Genomic DNA, 21,040 nt, shown 5'->3' with positions numbered 1-21,040 from the left:
TTGGGGGGTGCGCGCTATGTCGCTAGTGCGCGACCCGTGCGCCAAATAGGAGCTGCCCAGTTGAAAGGGTGACCCTTTCTATTTTCTTAAAAAGTTCACGCACTTCAAGAAAGTTCATGGATTGTTCTAAAAGAGGTTTGCGGGCTTAAAAAAGCTTCACGAAGTTGAAATAGTTTGTGGATTCGAAAAAATTTCTTGGGTTCGAGAAAAGTTCACAAATTTGAAAAAAGTTCGTAGATCTTGTAAAAAAATATACATCATGTACAAGAGGAGGATTTGAAAGTAGTTTCCCAGCTACCTTCAACTGTATGGATGGATGTTTCTCCAAAAAAGGAACTGCATGGATGGATTGCTACCTGGTAATGACAGTGTTCTACAAAAAAACCCAGTACCCATTCTCTAGAGAAAAAAATGCCAGTACTAATAGGGCAGCAAACAGAATATGTGTAGGAAGGAGTACATCATACACTACTCGTCAAATAGTCAAGATACAGGCGCTGTATCTTAATGAAAACTACCTTCAACTCCATGTCAAGTTTCTTCCTCAATCGCAGGTACAAGTACAGAGGAGGAGCCCTATTCCTGATATATATGTATTGTTCTTCTAGTATTCTAAGCTATATAATTACAATTATTCACAGTTGTGCTAGAACAACAGTGAGAAATGGAGCTCCATCTAAGAGAGAGAGAGAGCTAGGATGTGCAGTTTATCCTTCAAAGAAGCCCTGCACCGTCGTTTCTAAAGTCTCTGTGGTATATATGTCTCCTGAAGCTATCTGCAGACATGAACAAAATAGTCCTGAACTTGAACAGTTCTCAAGGCACCTTGTGTAGTCTGGCAGAATGCAATCCTGTATACGATCTTTTAGTACCTGCCGTAGCACGACATCGGGAACCTTCCAAGTTTTCTGACGATCAAACGTCTTGTTGAATTTTGAAGTAAATGCAACCAGGGACCGGCGCTGACTGCCCCACCAACAGTTGGGGTTCAAACAAGACTTGGCTGGAGTGCAAGCCTCTTCTGTGCAACTCTCAGTCCACTTCTTGAAGAGTAGCTTGAACTCGTCATCATGCTGCTTAATAATCTGCCTATCAGATAGCAGCTCATCCAACAGACCGTCTGTCTTTGTATTGAAATGATATGCATTGTTCAATAAGAAAATGTATTGCCGCTGCAGATCCGCACGGTATATGTTTGAATGTTCAGTGAGCACAGACTTCCAGCAAGTAATCACGTCATACAGAAGATGGCCAAATGAGCTGGAGTTGTCACCAGGGGCTAGAGTGGATTGCACTAAATTTCTGTGACTCCCGAAGGATTTTATTGAGCATATGAGGAAACATGTCATTGGATGAATGGCAACGTCATCCAGATGCTTTTCCATATTGGACTGTATGAAGTGCTTGATATGGCCAATTAACTTCCTGAAAGCTTCCCTCATGTTGCGTAAAATATTGGAAAAGAAATCATCAGATTCACTGGAAGCAAACTTTTGAATAAGAGGAAGGACATCCATAAGTGCCTCATAGGCAAGCAGCATGGGACAAATATGAGTGGCAGACCACACTGTCTCACTAAGACAAACTGCAATGTCCAAGAGCTTCTTGATATGACACTTTGCAAACTGGTTGAAGTAGCCTATTTTTAACTCCTCAAATGGTCGACTCTGCTCACATAGCTGATGTTGCATCAGACAGAGGACTTGGGTATTGACTTTCAACATGGTGATCAATTCTTCTGTACACTCAGAAGGATCCTTGAAGGTCCTTGTGCTTCTACGAAGAATCCATGGGACATCCGCTTCATAGAAAAAACTGTTACATAAGAAAGAGTGAGCTTAGAACTGTGAGTGAAATATTTTACCAATTTATGGAACATTTGAGGAACCAGTATTCTTGGCCAGTGTAGTCATCTTTTTGTGTCATCGTAAACATTACATGTAAATTAAAAATTTCAATAAAAAGAAAAAGTCTGCAGTCATAGATCAATTTTCAACATAAGTTACATTAACCCGAATGCACAACAATATTTCAAAACATTTTAAACAATAAGAGCAGGTTAATACAGTAGTATGTAAACGACAATATTATCAACACTCAACAGTCATGAACATTGAGGTTAGGTCAAAGAATAGATTATTTTAGGATTCAAAAGCACGTAGAGCTGCAAGCCCATTTAAAAATGACAAACAAGGTTAGCAAATGCAGCAAAACAAAGCACATTTTATGTCTCATGAAACATATCCATACATGCATCTCTTAAACTTCAATTTGCCGGCCATATAATGCAAAAAAAAAAAGAATATTCGCCATCAGTATTTCCCCTCTGCTACACTGATGATAGCAATTTAATGTTGTCTGGCCTTAAATTTCTGCTTTACTGCTCCGAAAATATCTTAATATCTTTACTACTACCTCTGTTTCAGTTTATAAGTCCTGGGCGTATACCTAGGTTGCCAATTTTATCACCCTAGTATAAACTATATAACACAAAAATTATACCTTTTGAAAGTAGAAACTCCGAAGTTTATGTTGGTATATTTTTTGAACAGTGTCTCTTTGTCCTCTGTTCCTACCCACCTACCCCTTCTTTCTCTGCTCTCTGCTCTCTACTGCACCAGATCTGTCTTCTTCTTCTCGAGTAACTAGACGACTTCATGGCCAAGATCACATCCTCCTACAGAAGAGTTCCTCGCTTCAAAATATCCACCCTTTCCATGTTCTCCCCGTAGCCAGGCCCCAGCGACTGGTCGCTGGCGGTGTTGGGGCTTCCCCTGTACGGCCAATCTGGTCTCTCTGCAACGTCCACCGAGCTCCTCACTGCCATGATCGACAAGGAGACATCCAGGGCCCATTTTCGTGCAGATCTAGGTATACACCCTCTATCCAACTAAAGTTTTTTTATTTTGAATGGCAAAATAAACTGGCTCTATTAATTAACAGGCGAACACTGTTTGCGAACCAGCATCTCATCTCTTAGTTTTTCACCAATCCGACTGCTACTGTGTACTTCCTCCGTTCCTAAATATAAGTCTTTGTAGAGATTCCACTAGAAACCACATACGGATGTATATAGATACATTTTAAGTATAGATTCATTCATTTTGCTCCGTATGTAGTCCATCTAGTGGAATCTCTACAAAGACTTATATTTAGGAACGGAGGGAGTAGTTTGGTATGTTTACATGACAAAGAAACTGAGGGTCTTAAAAAATAATAATCTGAATGCTACTCTGTGCAATTCGCTATAATTAGAGGGCGATGATAAAATGCTTTATCAGTCCCACTACTACTCTATGCAATTAGTTATGCTTAGATACTAATGTAATATAAGTTGACACATTTCAAGGATGCGAAGACAATGACCATGCTCTCCTTTGCTTCAGAAAACATTGTTTAAAAAATGAGCATGCTCTCCTTGCCTTCACTCTTTGTTTCTGAAAGCTCCCAGACTGAGGAGAAGGGGTCACATGCAAATGGTCATGCGCACACACCACACAGGTTATGGATTCAAGGTCTATGATGAAGAGTATTTTAGGAAAAGTTTCATGGTGCAGAAGGTGTGCTAGAGCTTAGATGCGGAGAGGTCTGCCACTCTGCATCCACCAGCATCCATACATCAGGATGGAGTTGAGGAAAAGGATCATTTACCAGGGATGGGATGGTAGCAGCATCTGCAGATAAAACAATCAATGGCTGCTTTGATGTGTAAGGAGCACACATGGCAGAACATGCAATGTGGTTTAGAAAGAAAAAGACGCTTCTTTGGGGATAATATCCAGGAGAAAACGCAAGTGGTTTAAGTAACAAAAGTATCAGCATTATGGCTTTAGTTGCCAAATTGAGAGTCCAGAACAAACAAAAGAAAATTATGAATTCCATCTTATTGCTGGTACTTTCTTAAAGTGAGAACATAAATGAAATGGGTTTATGTGATGCAGCATACAGTCAGAAGGTGATGTCTCAATATGTCACATTGAAACAAGGTAAGAGCCCATAAATGATTGTATGTATCTGCTTTATAAAACTTGCCAAACTGATCCAATGAGTCCTGTTAGTGTATGGCGCAATTTCGCTTCTAGATAAATATGTCCATTTTTCACTATTATTCCACAATCTCTGTTATGTACAATGGGCAACATTGAGCTTTCCTTTACCTTTTACTAGTTCAACATACTGCAGGGAGCACAATATAACACTACACTGGATGGAGCTATTAAATAGCTCGATGCCATGCAACAGTGCATGGCAAAACAACTATCTAAGGTATGCTTTGTGCTCATGCTCTGAGTTTGAGATTCCTATGTAGTTTTCATTAAGAACTCTTCTACCATGATATTCAGTTAAAGTGCATTTTGATTTGGTCAAGTGAATTTAAGAGTTGAATTAGCTACTTCACCTTCGATTCTTTTGTGGTTTAGTTGTAAATTTGTATTTAATGGAATCCTCAATGAAGCATTTCTTATGTTGGAGCAGGTTATTATTTTTTATCATAACACGTAATGCTATATAGTATTTACTAATATGAGGTTTCGAGCCTCCACATTTATCCTAAGAGGGCAAAGCTAGGCTGAAATTTTGATTGTCATATATAACCATGATGAATCTTCAGGCAGGCCCCACCTCTGATTGATTACGGCGGAGGAAGGTTGACAAGCCATCACTGGCTCCCCTCATTTCTCCCTATTGTGCAGGTCATGCACTTCTGTAGCAGCAACAGCCGACGTCAAGTTTGTAGCTTTATGCAGCCACCCACATAGCTTTTGTGGAGCACACTCTATCGAGATCCAATACCAGTCTCTCCAGCGTCAGGTCTAGAAGTATTTTGTGCAGCGCACTCTAAGCGCTCACCTGTTCCTGTCAGATCTAGAAGTATTTTGTATAGCACCCCGTGTGTTACTTTGATCTGATAAGGTCGAGACAATATGAAGCTCATGGCGACCAAGTATTGTTTTGGGACAGAACGGTTTCAGAGTAACCACAGTGACAGTATGAAATATTGCTATATAAACAAATTTTAATGTACACTATTCCATATGTCTGATATGACTGGGTAGAGAGACCATTTGTTATGCTATCATACTTGCAAACATTCAAGTGGTACTGGGCCTTTCCATTTCAAATAAAATCGATGTGTATGTTGCCCTGATTTTTATGTATAGGTCTGGCATGCAAGAGGATGAATCCGATAATCAATTAAGAACTGATGGTATCATACGCCGTGTACTATCTTTCTTCAATTCCATTCCACTAGGATAACATAGAATGAATATGTATCAAGAAACCATGTATTAGTCAACATACAAACATGGAGGTAACTCATTACCCATGTTTGTTGAGTTGTTTGTTAGTACGTATAATATGGTTCATATAGATGTTGGCTATTGCTACTCTGTCATGACATCTGAATAATGCTATATTTAAGAAAACAACCGCATTATTTGTTTAACTGTCATGACATCCAAGTCTCTATATTCATCATTCGTGGAAATTGTCACAAACATATTTTTTCCAGAGGGGTTTAGATAATGCATTGTTTAATAGAACTAGCCTGTGAGTTCACGTGATATACATGGGAGTTTCAAAGTAGGAGAAGACATACACGCTCACTAAAAGGACACTGACGTGTGGCCATAACGAGAATGGAGGACCTGGTGTTTCTAATTTTGGGACAAAAACGCAAGCACTCAACTGGGATATTTGATCTGTTAGGCCCCAGAGAAGCACAGCTGTTAAAATACTAAATCGACATAACATATTATGCATTGGGGAAATGCACAAAAAAGTGAATATATTCCTGCAGGAAACAGTGCATAGCAAGATTCAAAACAGGGAACAATTTTGCAAAAACAAATGGCCTTACTGAAGGAACAGGGGAAAGCGCATCTTGGGAATCTAGTCTATGCCAGGCTGTTACTCTTTGCTTCTAAGTTGTGTTGTACAATGGCGGTCCCAGTCTATTATATCCATGTACCCAATCTTGAAATTTTTACTAGCTGTCATTCCCAAACAAATGCAGTTCAAGAAACGCTACTCATGTCTGAATCATGACAAACGCCATGTTATTCCATCCCGATGTCATAACAGTGAGAAGAAGAAAAATGAATAAAAAAACAAAGGTGTGAATTTACCTGCACAATTTGTCTGAGTTGGCCGAGAAGGCTTGGAGTAGAATTTCCTTGTAGCCAGGCCCGAATGTCACTTCATAATTGTGGAAAATATCCTCTAGCAGGGTCATAGAGCCCGGTAAGATAAGCTGGACATGCCCAGGGTCCATGTGGGCATGTGATGGGTAATGAAGCTGTTGCGCACTGCTGCTTGCTGGATTGTCGCCACCGTCACTGGATGCATAACCGGCATAGCTGCTGCTTTCAGACTGGCACCTGCTGAGGGAGAAACAGCAGACGATGGTGTCTGCCTGGATCGAGTAGGGGGTCTGCTCAATGGACCTTTGGAGGTTCTCGGTAGCAGCGAACACCTGACCCTTGTCCCATAAGTTGAGTCTGCAAATTTCCTCTCCAGGACGTTGCATTGCAACAGCTAGCCTGGTTCACTGAGCTTTCGGATAACCAAGTAGAGCAAGAGAAAGAAGCGGCGGCGACGGTGGCGGCGGCGCAAGCAGCAGCAGCAGCAGAATGTAATCAGCACCAAGAAGGGCCATACAAAGGCTAGTGGGCACCAAGCAGCAGCAGGGGCAATCGATGCGCGGGCATCAGGATGCTGCTCCGTCGTCGCCCACGGGCAGCCCGCTGCGGCGCTGCCCGTACATGCGCCCCAGCGATCGATCCTCGCCGCAACCGAGCCTGCACTGAGACAAGAAAATTCGGAGAAAATCTTAATAAGATGGATCGACTGACGCGACTAGCTCCGGAATGGCAGATCCGACCGATCCTGCTCATAAGCGGGCACCCAAAGCCCAAAACCGAAAAAATCCCCCCAAAATAAAAAAAATGGTACCGACGAACGGGGGGAGCGGGGAGTGGGGCGGAATCGGTACCTCCAAATCGGTGCTCCCGGCCGCGTATCAGCCGCGCCGCGTCTCCGCGCCGGAATCGCTCGCGACGGCGCTCCGAGACAGAGAGAGAGGGTTTGAGCACCCACGGCGAGGCGATGGAATACTTTTCTATTTTTGAGCCTGGGCCATGGCTCGAGACGAGAGTGGCGCCTTTTGAGCGATGCACACGCCCTCCTTTTCTCGAGAAAAAGGATCGAGCCGTGCGGGCACCTTGGCCGTGGCGCTCATCTACTACCACTATAAAAAAGAAAAGAGAGGCAGATCCAAATAATTTTATCTGTCCATCTACAATATCGAATGATCCATAATCCTTCTGTGTTTAACACACCAAGCCACGCATTAAGCCACTAATCCATCCATCCTCGCTAACCTGCACCGCCGTTAAAAAGATACACTCCCAACGACGCACGCCCACACGACCTCTCCCCTCTCCTCCTCCTCCTCTCAACGCCCGCACGACCTCCCCCACCCCCTTCCCCCTCCCAACGGACGCCACACCACGGGCGAGCCTCCGCACGCACATCCTCCCCGCGCCGTTCGCCGCCCCGCCGTCGCCGTTGGAGCCGCCAGCCGCAACGCCGCGGGAGACGCCCGTTGCTACCTTCGCCGTGGGCCGTCGCGGGAGTGGCCGCGGGAGCCGCCGCGCGCGATCCAGCAACTCGGTGGCGGCCTCATCCCCGCCACTCCGGTCGCAGGTCTCCTCCCTAACCATGAAGTGGGTGCACGGGGGGTGAGCTCCGGCGAACGCGGCCGCGCTCCAGCCCGCGGCGCGGCGGCGCCCGCTCCCCCTCTCCTCTCCGGACGCACCGGTCTCCTCCCTAACCAGGAAGTGGGTGCACCCGGGGCGGGTTCCGGTAAACGCGGCCGTGCGCGCGTGAGCTCCGACGAACGCGGCGGCGCCCGCATCCTTCGCCTCTCCGGTCGCACATCTCCTCCCTTGCTACGAAGTGGGCGCACGCGGGGTGGGCTCTCTGCCAACCGCGCCAGGAGCTCTGCTTCCGCAATGGCGGAACGAAATTCTTAACTCTATGTGGATACGCCTGAATTCGCTTTGGATTCATGTGTTGTAAGATTGCATAATTTTATGGCTAAGGAACAACTGCTTGTTTGCTTGTACTACCACAGGTGTATGTGCAGACAATGAGGGCGTCGATGCTCAAGAGGTGCCCAGTTTCCTCATACAAGGACGTCTGTGGAGTCTTCAAGAAAGAGATTGGAGAATTGCCACAAACTGTTAGTTCTTTCATTGCATTACAGCATTGTCCTACACCCTGCTGAAGTAACTTGGTTACTATATTGATTAGCAAAACCACACAATCAGACTGAGCGTGCTTAGTTCAGTTGTTGGCCAATGGAGTATTCACCTCAAAACAGAACCTGGATTTATGCTCAGCTTGTTTTTAGTTTAGAAGAAACTCTGACACGAAATTTGGCTTTCCCCTATTCCCGGTGGTGTAGTTTTTTGCACAATTCGACCTTGTCCCGCTTGCAAGTGCTTCTCTTGTGCAAGTCCATGCCGCCAAAGCACATGATGGGAAAAAAGTCGCTGTCAAGGTTGTTGTTATCATATAAGAAAAGACTGTAGTTCGTTTCGAGTTCACTTATGTAAAGTTTGAACTCTTAAATTATGACAGCAGAGTTCAAATTTAACCAGCTTGCTGTCTGTCTCTCACTTTTCTGACCCATGTTTTGGCTTACAGGTTCAACACGACCACTTGGTGGATACTTCTGTAATTGATATCGCCACCGTGGATTTAGTAGTGCTCTTCATTATATTTCCCTGCATTTGACTACAGGTAAAACCAATCAATGGGAGCAACTGTTCTTTGTTTATTACCTTGTTCTCTCTCTCTTTTTTTTGCGAAACAAGAGCTATCATTAAACAGTAGCATTACAATCATTCTGCAGGCATTCAACTAGAAACCTAGGAACAAAGTTGATCCATAAACATCTCCTTCTAATCGAAGAAGCCTGCTTAGCACAAAGATGTGCCCCTTCATTAGCTCCACGCCCAATGAAGTTCAGTTGGAAAAATTCCAAGTTGCTACTGAGCTCTTCAATCTCTTGGAGAATCGGTGCAATTTCTGATCTTCCCTGCTCTCGACTCCTCCAGAGGTTGACTACCTCTCTCGCATCAGTTTCTATTGTGATGTTGCCGAGGCCTAGATCGCAAGCCAGTTTAGTTCCATCCCTAACAGCAAAAGCTTCCATAATCAAAGCATTTTCAGCTTGCCCATACCATAAAGCTTGGCCTCTGATCAAGGATCCAGAATGGTCACGTAGGACTAGACCCGTAGCTCCCTCATTCGAGTTCACCTGGAAGCTAACATCCACATTCATCTTCAGACTTCCTTCTTGCGGCAGCTGCCACTTGACTTGCACCTTTGGGCCACACACTTTATTCTTGTCAGCATCAACACAGAGATCCATAGCAATATCTGTTGTCCACTTAACAGATTGAGGCACCATTCTAACTTGCTCCTCATGGTGCCTAGCATTCCTCTCCGCCCACACAGCCCATCCTCCACAAAAAACAACAGCTGCATCATCTAAAGAAATCATCTCACTGTCAATAAGGTCTATGGCCCAAGTACCCGGATGAAGGTCAGGTAGCTTGAATGAAGTAACAGCCTTCAGCTGTTGCCAGAAAAGTTTTGCCCATGTACACTCAAACAGTGCGTGCCTAATAGTCTCATCTCGCCCACATGATTGGCAAAACGAAATTTTCTCAATATGTCTATCCTTCAGAACCTGACGGCAAGGAATAAACTTCTTGATGATTCGCCACCAAAAATTACGAACCTTAGGAGGCACTCTCATCTTCCATAGCTTCTTCCAGAAAACTTGTTCAGATCCTCTTGAGCCCATCACTGGATTGATAGTAGTATTTGCTACAAGAAGCGCCCTATAAGCAGAGCGGACTGAAAAATTACCGTTCCTTTCCAAATGCCATCCCCACAAGTCTCCATCAAGGCGACCAGTTGGAATTCTCATAATAGCCTGGGCATCGACCGGAACAAAATTTGTTTCCAATACTTGTTCATCCCATTCTCCCGTAACCGGGTTCATCAATTCCTCCACAAGGTTAACATCCGATGAAGGAAGCCTTACAATTGGTTTTAAAGTTGAGTTTGAAGGTATCCAAGGATCATCCCAAATTCTCGTGCTTGCACCATCACCAATGCGTTTAATTAGGCCCAACTTTAGAGCTTCACGGCCATACAAAATCGCTCTCCAAGTATGAGAAGCATTCCTCTTATTTCCGGCTGTCAATAGATTACCTTCATGATAATATTTACCTCTCAAGACCCGAGTACACAACGAGTTGGGATTACAAATCAATCGCCACCCTTGCTTCGCTAACATAGCTTTATTGAAGAGTATGAGATCTTTGAACCCCATACCACCACAAACCTTTGGTATAGAGAGATCCTTCTATTTAACCCAATGCATTTTCCTTTTTTTTTTCATCTCCTCCCCACCAGAACCGAGCCATTACTGCAGTGATCTTTTTACATAACTTCTTGGAAAGTTTGAAACAGCTCATCGAGTAAGTTGGAATAGCTTGGCATATAGACTTAATAAGCACCTCACGTCCAGCACTACTAAGAAGTTTAGGTGCCCATCCCGCCACAAGTCTCTTAATAGTAGCCAAAATATGTTGAAAATTCTCATCAGTGAACCTTCGCAGAGCTGTAGGGAGACCCAAATATTTCTCAACTAGTGCCTCAACTGTAATCTCCGTGCCTTGATGGATAGCCGCCTTCATATTGTCATAAGAATTCCCGCTAAAAAATATAGCTGACTTCTGTTTGTTAACCATTTGGCCCGATCCAATGCGGTATCTTTCCAGAACTTCTTGTAATCTATTAGCACCTTCAGCTGTCGCCTGAGTGAATACCATACAGTCATCTGCAAAAAGAAGGTGAGAAATCCATGGACAGTGAATACCAACTCTCACTCCACGAGATAAATGTCCAGCTCCATACTTCTTCAACATACAAGAAAAGCCTTCTGCACATAGGAGAAAAAGGTACGGAGAAATTGGATCACCTTGCCTAATACCCTTCGAAGGTTTGAATATTTGAGAGTAATTGCCATTAACCCTAACTGAAAAAGAAACTGTTTCCACACAGGACATAACTCTATTAATCCATGCATCTGCAAAGCCAAGTTTGCTCATGATAGCTCTCAAGTATGACCATTCTACACGATCATAAGCTTTTGCCATATCAAGCTTCACCGCACAAGCCCCGGATTTTCCTTTCTTCCTCTTCAAAAAATGGATACACTCATATGCCAAGAGTACGTTGTCCGTAATCAGTCGGCCCGGAACGAAAGCGCTCTGCTCTTCAGAGATTAATCCTTGCAGTAACGGTCTCAATCTCAAGGCTAACACCTTCGAAGCTAATTTGTAAAGCACGTTACATAAAGAAATAGGCCAATATTGACTGAGATGTTGCGGGTTTTTAACCTTCGGAATGAGAACCAACACCGTGGAATTAACCATCTCAGGCATTTGACCACCTTCCAGGAAATCCCTCACTGCCTCACATACCGTGTCTTTTAAAATGTTCCAATGACGGATGTAGAAGCCAGCGGTAAATCCATCAGGGCCTGGTGATCTATCAGGATGCATCATAAAAAGAGCTTGCTCTATTTCATCGTTCGTAACCGGTGCACAAAGTCTACTGTTCATTGCATCATCCACCTTCCGATCAACTCAAGAAGTCACCAGATCTGGGTCGGTTCCATCTTGAGCAGTAAACAGTCCCTGATAATAATTGAGAACCTCTGCTTCTAGCTCAGGTTGAGAATTAGCAACTGATCCATCTTCCCTCTTCAGCGACTTAATTTTGTTAATACGTGCACGTTCCTTAGCCTTGGCCTGAAAAAAAGACGTATTACGATCTCCAGCAGCTAGCCAAAGGGCTCTTGAACGCTGTTTCTCCAAAGCTTCCTCCCTAGATAGCAACTCTAAAATTCTAGCTATGAGTTCCATCTCCTCTCTGCACGATCCGGATAAAAGCGAATTTTGTCGAACATACCCCAGCCGAGCCCGAAGGGATTTCAACTGTCTTTTCACCGATCCAAACTCAGATTTACTCCAATTCTGTAGTCTCTGCCGCACCCCACTCAAAGCTGCACTTATCCCTTGCAGATTACTAGTATTAACGTGCCATGAATCCTCTACTACTTGTGTATACCGATCGTGTCGAGTCCAAGCATTCTCGAATCGAAAAGGTCTACCTTCCCTTCCTTCCTCCATCCATTCAGACTTCCTGACAGAGATGAGGAGAGCACAGTGGTCAGATTCGGCACACTGGACATGGTTAACCACTGTATTATCAAAACACTCCGCAAATCTATCATCCCCCAAAGCTCGGTCAAGCCGGACCTTGATGTTGCTATCCCCTTGTTGTCTATTGTCCCAAGTGTAAGGTAGGCCAAAGTAGCCCAAGTCCTCAAAACGGCAATATTCAATGGTATCCCTAAAAACCTCCATCTTCCACTCCTGCCTCTCATTACCACCTAGTTGCTCGGAGGCATGCAAAACTTCATTAAAGTCGCCCGCACAGACCCACGGGTTATTATATTCCCTTCTCATGAATTTCAGTAGGTCCCAACATCTTTTCCTCTTTGTTCTCTTCGGATCACCATAGAATCCGGTGAATCGCCACTCCATATCTCCAACACTATCATCCTGAACCATGACATCAATGTGTGACCCGCTAAAAGATTTCAAAGTCACAATTGAGTTGTTATTCCAGTATAGGCAAAGTCCTCCACTTAATCCCACACAGTTAACTCCAAAAGCATTTGTGAACCCAAATCTCCATTTTAGCCCTTGTGCTCTCTTGGCAGACATCTTGGTCTCCGAGAGAAAGACCAGACCAGGGCGTTGCAACCTAATTAGGTTACTAATCTCACGAACTGTCTCGGGCCGCCCACAACCCCGACAATTCAAGCACATGATATTCATTGTTCCCGGCGGTCATCCTCGAGGGATGCTGCCGATTCATCCAGTATATGACCTAAAACAGAGCTATCCAGTGCCTCACCATCTGCCCTTATGGTTTTCTTCTTGTTCGTATTTTCCTGGTATGGCACAGCTGGACTAGAACCCTTGCTTCCATCAGACAAGTCAACGATGTAAACTGCTGTACCGACAGGCAAAAATAGATGCTTCTTTATACCAGTGTAGCATGCGTACTGAAGAAATGACATGTTTCTTGGATCAGTAGAACCAGCTTCTTCCTTCAGGTGTACTGAATGATTTCCCAGTACCCAACTACCCCCTGGATCTGGATCCTCCTCCACTGAGACTCCATAATCAAAGCGAACAGTACATATCTCCTTATTCGTGAACTTCGCTGCATAGTTCCGTTTCAGTTCAGTTGGCTTCTCAAAAGGATTGAAATTAAGACGGACATGATCAGAACAAGATTGCTCTTTTATTAGATGAATACCAAGACCGACACACATATGAATGGGTCCCTGAACGTGTGCACACACACTAGCAACCTCGTCATTCTCTCCCAAATTCACTTCCAGTACATCTCTTACGGAATTAGACTGAGCTTCGATTCGAAAACTCCTCCCAAAATCATCATCCATAGGAACAGGTAGGTTATCCCCATCCAGCAAGAGTGTCATCACATCCGCCTCCACCGGGCCATCAATAACCCAGTTCTTCCTGGTCTGAGCACCTTCAGTACTGGCTGCTGCGAGATCTCCCGAAAAGGCGAGGACTGACCCTTGGAAAATGATGCAAGGCCTTTCCTTCACCTCACAATTCTGCTCCCCTTTCATAGATATAAAATCCTGCGTCCGCTCCTCACCTTGATAGGGCAAAATCCCCACCTTATCTGTCATCAATACGATTTTATTCACTATAGAAACCTTTTGCAGCCGTCCAAAATCATGCCCAAGGAATTCCCTAGCCCTTTCTCTCATCCGACCCAAACATCTCAGGGGATCTTTGGACCTCTTGAGCAACTCTGACCCATGCTTTCTGAAGGAGGTCCAGTCAACTAGTTCAACCGCATCGTATCCGATCCCCATCCCTCGAGGAGCCGTACAGCCTTCAATTTCCGGCGCCGCCGCCATCGCCCCTGACTCCGGCACAAACCCAGAACGCTAGGCAAAGAAATCAGCTATCTGGGATAAAAGGAAGAGAAAAAATAGGAATTTGGGACTGTAAAAGAAATGGCTAGCAGATAGGAACAGGAGAAAAATGACTTGAGAAAGGACGGGAGAGGATATAAAGGGATCATAGAGGAAGAAGGAAACTAGAAACTGAGATTAGGGGAGGATAAGAAATCCAAAAGGAAGAAGAAAGAAACAAGAAGAAGAAACGGCAAGAAGCCAGTCGCCGGCAAATCGCCCAAGTCGCCAGTCAGTTACTGTAGCAGGGGAAAGTGGTTTCGTGCGAGCCTCACTTTGTTCGCCGCGGTCACCGCCCGAAGAGCGGTGCTGGCTGCTGCTCCACCTTGTTCTCTCTCTCTCTTTTTAGCATATATACTACCTCGAAAGCTTTTAGACTTATGCTAATTTTTAGGATTAGTTATGATAGAGAGAAGGACTCCGATGTGCATGGTTTGAAAATACTAATGAAATTAGGGTTTGCTTCCTGAAACATCTGTTAGTATTCAATGATTCCAAACAGGTCAAGGACTTTCCACGCTCTCAGACAACGGCATTCTTTATCCAACGGTGATGTGATTTTATCCATCTGAAGATTGTGTTATCATTTGTTTAAATTCGAGTCAGGTATATTTTACCATAGTTACTTATGGAAAATTCTTAGAGGTTATACATGGGACAGCAGACAGCATGGCAGATACGTCGCAGCTGGGCACCATGATCATTGCCCCCGTATCTCCTTTTTATGTTATAAGGATATACATGTACACTAGTAGAAAAAGGGTCAAACGTGAAGCACATTAGTGCCGGTTTGTAAAAAAACCGGCACTAATGTGATCAATAGTGCCAGTTCGAATGGCTATGCATTAGTGCCGGTTCGTAATGAACCTTTAGTACCGGTTCGTGCCACGAACCGGTACTAAAAGGGTGGTGGCAGGCTGGCGTCAGGCCAGGGCCCCACGAGCCCCTTTAGTGATGGTTTGTGACACAAACCGGTACTAAAGGTCTAACCTATAGTACCGGTTTGCGTCACCAACCGGCACTACAGAGTCTTAACCTATAGTCCCGGTTGAAGACATAAACCGGCACTATAGAGCAATTTTCAAACTCTACCCCCCCCCCCCCCCCCCCGTGTATCGCCATTTCAGTTTTGAAAAAATCAAAAGAAAATGATAAAAACTTCAGAAAATAAAATCCTTCGAGAGGTAGTTATATTACTACATCTACTAGTTAGGAAAATTTGAAAACTTAAATTTGGACATGTTTTGCAAAAAGTGTAGGGAAAATGTAAAACGGCTATAACTTTTGCATACGATGTCGGAAAAAAAACGTATAATATATCAAAAAATTCAGCACGAAAATCCGCATCCGATGGAGACCGCCTACGGCCTGTTTGGAATTTTTTAGAATCCTCAAATTCCAAAAGAAAAAAAAAGATATGGTCAAATTTCAGTTTTTTTAAAAAAAATTGGTTAAATCCGGTCAAACTACTTATTCAAGAAGTATTAATGTTACTACATAATTATTCAAGAATATTAGTGTTACTAAATAATTATTTCAATTTTTTGAATTTTGGTCAAATATGGTCAAACTATGGTCGAATTGTGGTCAAACTATGGTCAAACTTATTCAAGAAATATTAGCGTTACTAAATAATTACTATTTTTTTTAGAATAATAGTTTCAAACTCAAATGGTGAAATGTGTGACTTCATGCTCAAGCTAAACTCCTGAGGGTTAATAGGATTAACATCTTACTATTGTCAGGAAAACAACAAGTGCAGACTTGGAAACGAAGGAGAATAGAACCCGAAAGTTAAGCGTGCTCGGGCTGGAGTAGTGAGAGGGATGGGTGACCGGTCGGAAGTTAGATGATTTGGAATGAGTGATCCACACTTGAGCAGTTAAGAAAGGTGATTAGAGACTAAATCATCAAATAATCCAGAAAAATTAAAAATCGAAAAAAAATCAAAATTTTTTTCCAAAATTTTCAAAAAAAAAAATTCAAAAAAAAAACCTTTAGTACCGGTTGGTAACACCAACCGGTACTAAAGGTCCCCCATACCAGGGCGTGAGCTCACGCCACATGGTGGCACTTTAGCGCCGGTTCGTGCCGAACCGGTACTAAAGGGGGGGGGGCTTTAGTGCCCACACTTTAGTGCCGGTTCCATAACCGGCACTAAAGGTCCTTACAAACCGGTTTTAAAGCTCCGTTTTCTACTAGTGGTAGATTTCCTTTTTGGTAATTTTTGGAAATCATAAATGATATTAATATTATGGTTGTACTGCAATTTGCAAGGTTTATGATGTCTATGTGTACAAGGTTTCTGGTCATGCTATTTTGAAAATACCTTTTAGTCATGCTTGCTTTTCTACTGTTTGTTCAAAATTCATTTTTACTATTGGAATATGATGATAAATCTGATTCAAACTGGAATTCAGTTTTCTTGTACAGAAAATAGAAGGATCAGGCTGTACGTGATAAAATATATGCCTAGAAAATGAAAAGGACAATAGATTTCTAAGTACTAGAACTATCATACCATTCCAGGAAGTTACTTCTTGATGTCATTCTAAAAAATAGAAGGATCAACAGAATGTTCTCCATGATCATTTTAGGTGGCCTTTTAGGCAGCAACACCAAGTAGCGGGGCTTCATCTTAGAACTGATCAATAGGACCATGTTCCAACTACTGCATGGGTAAATCATTTATTCAAGACTTCTCTAATGCTCCCAGTGAATCTGGTCCAAACTCTACACCGCTGTCACAGAATAAAGTTGGAGGCACAACTGAAAGAGACCAAGCAGATTCTTCTTCCGGGTATTAAAAAGAGAACCTGGCTAGAGATATCATGGCATGTCATTCCTTTTATCTTTGCTTGTGTGCTTATCATATCTGATGACATGATTGTCATTTATTTCATAATTAGCATATACTTCAGCACATTATATGTTTTGCTTTATTTATGGACACCAAAGATACGTTTACTTATTGTGATCATATAAGTGAATAAACATATCCAATGGTTAAAGTTTATATCTACTATGTATGTTTATTTTTCATTCACACATGTCTCATTGCCTTTTTAGCACTTAGAGAGCAGAAATGGAGATTGCTCTCATTAAATGAGAACAAAATTGATGTTTTTTTGCAAAATAGTAAATAATGAGTGCTCTTGAATGTTTTTTGCTTTTTTGACTTGTTTTTTTCTCTAACTGGGCCCTCCACAACCTCCTAATCTCAGTAATCCTGCCTCCGCCAATGTGCAGGCATGCCGACCTTTTGTTAATCTCTATACTTTTGAGGACGCATCACTAAAAAGACTACAAAATGTACCACAAGTCTATAAAACCCTTTGCGCATTTTTGCGTACGTACAACAATAAAAAATAAAATAAAATTTAACTGTATACTTTGAAAGTTGTAGTGGTTTTGCATGTCTAATAAAATTTGTTTGTTATGATAATATTTTGTTGCTTGTATTTAATCCTTGGGGATTAGGATCTTTCCCATTCTGAGGAGTCCAATTGATACTTTCCATTATTTTTTAGAAATCTATCACATTATTTTCTCTGGCTACGCTGCACCTACCACATTTCAAGTAATATTATGTCTTAACATCTGAGGAGAGAAGGAATGAACCAGGGTATTCATGTCTTAACATGGATGGGACTGAAACTTGCTATTATGCACTCGGATTATGTTTCTTTTGTTTTTATTTTGCTAGCTCGTAACATATATCATTTAATTTTCGGCTCTACCACATGATTTCATACTAATATCTGGTTGTAAGGATCTTTTAATTAAAAAACGTGTTTTTGGGTCTCCTTTGATATTGATATAAGATTTATTGTCATCAGTTTACTTGGCACAGACAAAATAGTTCTCAATTTTTTGCACAGTAGTATACAATCATGTGGCACTCAACAAAACGAGGCGTATCAATTTTTTAAATTATATATAGAACTGAATCACATTTAAATCGTGTAATGGCAGTGTGTTCGTAACCCAAGTTCTCCAGGGACGACGACGAATTCATTAGTGCACCGCGACAGCCGCCGTATCCATCGACTGCTGTTCGTGCTCAATCAGGGCGGGGCCAATTGCCTAGATTTCGCTCCCCATGGTGCTCCCAAGCTGCAGCGACAACGAACGCTTTTTGTCCATCCACGCCTTTCTTTCCCCCACGTCCTACAAGGCTACAACGCATCCCTAGACTGTATTCATGTGGTAGTGACTCAAGCTTACGTTATGTGTGAGCGTTTGGTTCACTGGTTGGTTTCCAGTTATGCTTTGGGAGGCGAGATTGGGTTCAGACGAGTCCAGCTACCTGTTCTAATCGCAGAGGTTGAACTGCGAGTTTCAGAGGGCCATGTGCTAGGTAATGGTGTGATCTATCTATTTTTCTTTTCTTTTGATGATAGCAATTTTTTGTTCAGGCAAAGGCTTTTGTTGATGTCTCGATGTGAAGTTACAACGCTGGCTCATATATCTTCATATTTTATCCTGTCTACAAATCTCCCAGATTTTAGTTTCCACTTGCTTTGAATCAACGAAAAGGAGACATGCAATAATTTAGTTTCCCCTTCCCTTGTAGAGTTGATGTTTCCTCTTCCTTTAAACTTTAAAGAGTTGATGCACAAGATTCATACGGGGCCGGAGTTTGTGGAAATTTTTCCTAAAACCAGTATAAACAAGAACCTATTATGAGATTATTCACATGATTTATTATAGGGCAGGTATAGATTTGGTGCTAGGCACAAGTGAAGAAATAGAGATATTTTCCATCTCCATGCCATCTGTTTCTTTTTCCTTATAAAGAACTTGTTTGTTTTCTAGATTATGGTTGTTCGGTTCATGGTCCCTGCGCCCTGCACCCACAAAGGTCAGTGTTCAAGCAACAATCTTTAGCTAATATACCTTTTGACATTTGCAACCATACCAAGGTTAAATTATAAATGAGATGTATTTGTAGTAAATTCATGGCCCAATGTTGCAGATGCAGCTCACGAACACATTTATTATTCAAGCACAGTTAGAGAGCACCCTATTAATCGACTGCACCATTTTGAGTTGCTTTATTTATGAAGGCATTCATGCTTGATCATGTGGAAAAAAATGTTGGCATGCAGACCCACAGGAGGCTATAAGAAAATTATCTAATGACATTGCAAAATCTGATAGAGATTGGCTTGTCAGGAAGTGTTCTTGAACAAAGAGATTAGCATAAGGAATTATAACTGTGTTCTTTTTTTGCAGCAAACCATTTTGATGGTAGTTCTGGTAAGGTACGCAGTCTGTTTTAACATTGTTTTGCTCAGACTACTCTCTCATCCACACTTAAAAATACATAATCTGCTCATTCTATTCAGAACATAGTCTGTTTTAACATTGTTTTGGGAAAGAGGTATAAAGCACACCATGTAACCATTACTGTTCGTGCTAATTAGAAGAACAAGAAGAAGAGATGTCTAATATCGTATTAAAATATTGTGTGATGTTTTAGAGGATGGCTAAGGCGGTGCAGGGAGCTGACGGCCTGTCCGCGGTGAGGAGGTGATGGAGGAACAACCCCACACATGATGGGTAGGTGCAGGACGGGGAGGGCGCCGGCCAGGAAGGTGACGCTGCTGTCGGCGACAAGGTAATCAGGAAGGCGACGATGCTTCCGTGCGGGGAGGGGATCAGCCTGGGGATCTGTTCCTTCTTTTATGGGATATATGTCTCTTTTTATTTGGCTGTCTTGCATGATGCGTGATTGTAGGGGTTTTGGTGAAGTGTGTGTGGAGTTTGTATCCTCCTCTGCGGTGGAGTACGGTCAGACAATGTAAATCTGAAAGTGCACACTGGAAACATATTAGATTAACACTAGCCGTTAGATTAAACTCAGTGGGCCTAATCATGCGGCGCGTTTAGTAAAGATTATGTTTGATCTTTATAGCACATTTACATGGTAATCTTTGTTTTTTCCAGGAATATATTAGGCTCATACATGATGGTCCCTGATCCTGGAAAAATGAATAGAGAAGACGTTACTGATTTCGAATAAACTATTTTGTAACATTCATGTATCACATTTCTTTGCAACTATAGAGTAGCACTTATCACATTTCTTTGCAAATATAGATGTTTGACATAATGCGTGTTAGTCTATACGTGCATTGCACGTGCAAGCTTACTAGTGTCTGAAAACGGGCATCCCTGATGCCAATTCCTTTCCTTCTACCCCCTGAACCATGAAGGTACTTTCGGATCTGGACCAACTACTACTTCGTACGTACCAGTTTGTAGAACAGCCAGACACGGAGCTAAAAACACAATGTACCTTGTGAGCCGGATGCCGGAATCGCGATCCGTCCCAACAATCGTGCTTGCGACGACGAAGCCTTTCGAACAAGACCAATATTGGGTGTGTTTTGATTTTGGTACTTTTACCTATCCACTGTTCGTCGGTGGTCGTTGAGGTCTTGGCAGTTGCTGCGGCTGCTGTAAACAAGTTCAGCGCTCACCAATTCTTTGGTCGGGTTTTTGGCATGGAGGTGTTGGTTGTTTTTTTTTCTTTCTGATTTAGTAGCTCGAGTATTTACATCAACCATTTTGGGCAAAGTGTTTATAGAAGTGCATGCTCTAGCCAATGTAGTCAAAAGACCGATCTGATGGAAGAGACTAGGCAGCAGCACATTATACGTCAACACTTCCTCTCACGTGTGGCTCCCTCAGGCCTAAACGTGAACCGAAAGTAGGCTGCAATTTAATTGCGCCAGCCGGGTCTTGAACTCAAGATCTCTGATCTCTGATATCATGTAGAAGTGTATGCTTTAGTCAATGCAACCAAAAGATCAATCTGATGAAAGAGACTAGACAGCATCATCCGGCGAC

The 21,040-nt window shown here is 42.8% G+C and overlaps 1 protein-coding gene and 1 long non-coding RNA gene across 8 annotated transcripts; one reads left to right on the top strand and one right to left on the bottom strand.

Moving 5' to 3' along the window:
- Positions 1-475: 475 nt before the first annotated feature.
- On the bottom strand, positions 476-7,208 carry LOC125535139 (exocyst complex component EXO70A3). Of its 2 annotated transcripts, none has more exons than XM_048698189.2 (3): positions 6,998-7,208; positions 6,132-6,808; positions 476-1,815 (listed from the first exon to the last, which is right to left on the bottom strand). In XM_048698189.2, the coding sequence occupies exons 2-3, from the start codon at positions 6,530-6,532 to the stop codon at positions 708-710; spliced, it is 1,509 nt and encodes a 502-aa protein (XP_048554146.1). In that variant the 5' UTR covers positions 6,533-6,808; positions 6,998-7,208; the 3' UTR covers positions 476-707. The 2 variants fall into 2 exon arrangements, with proteins under 2 accessions (XP_048554146.1, XP_048554147.1); XM_048698190.2 differs by having other exon boundaries at positions 6,132-6,803.
- Positions 7,209-7,409: 201 nt separating this feature from the next.
- LOC125535138 (uncharacterized) lies at positions 7,410-20,300 on the top strand. Of its 6 annotated transcripts, XR_015615551.1 has the most exons (4): positions 7,411-8,248; positions 8,474-8,569; positions 8,716-8,811; positions 8,924-20,099. It is a non-coding gene; the product is annotated as an uncharacterized LOC125535138 (long non-coding RNA). The 6 variants fall into 6 exon arrangements; XR_015615550.1 differs by having other exon boundaries at positions 8,716-20,099; XR_015615552.1 differs by lacking the exon at positions 8,474-8,569 and adding an exon at positions 20,135-20,300 and having other exon boundaries at positions 7,413-8,248; positions 8,716-19,805.
- Positions 20,301-21,040: the final 740 nt, after the last annotated feature.

This window comes from Triticum urartu, chromosome 2A, assembly GCF_056163025.1.
Source record: "Triticum urartu cultivar PI428250 chromosome 2A, HENAU_Tu73, whole genome shotgun sequence".
NCBI lineage: Eukaryota > Viridiplantae > Streptophyta > Magnoliopsida > Poales > Poaceae > Triticum > Triticum urartu.
This window is presented reverse-complemented; position numbering and strand designations above follow the sequence as displayed.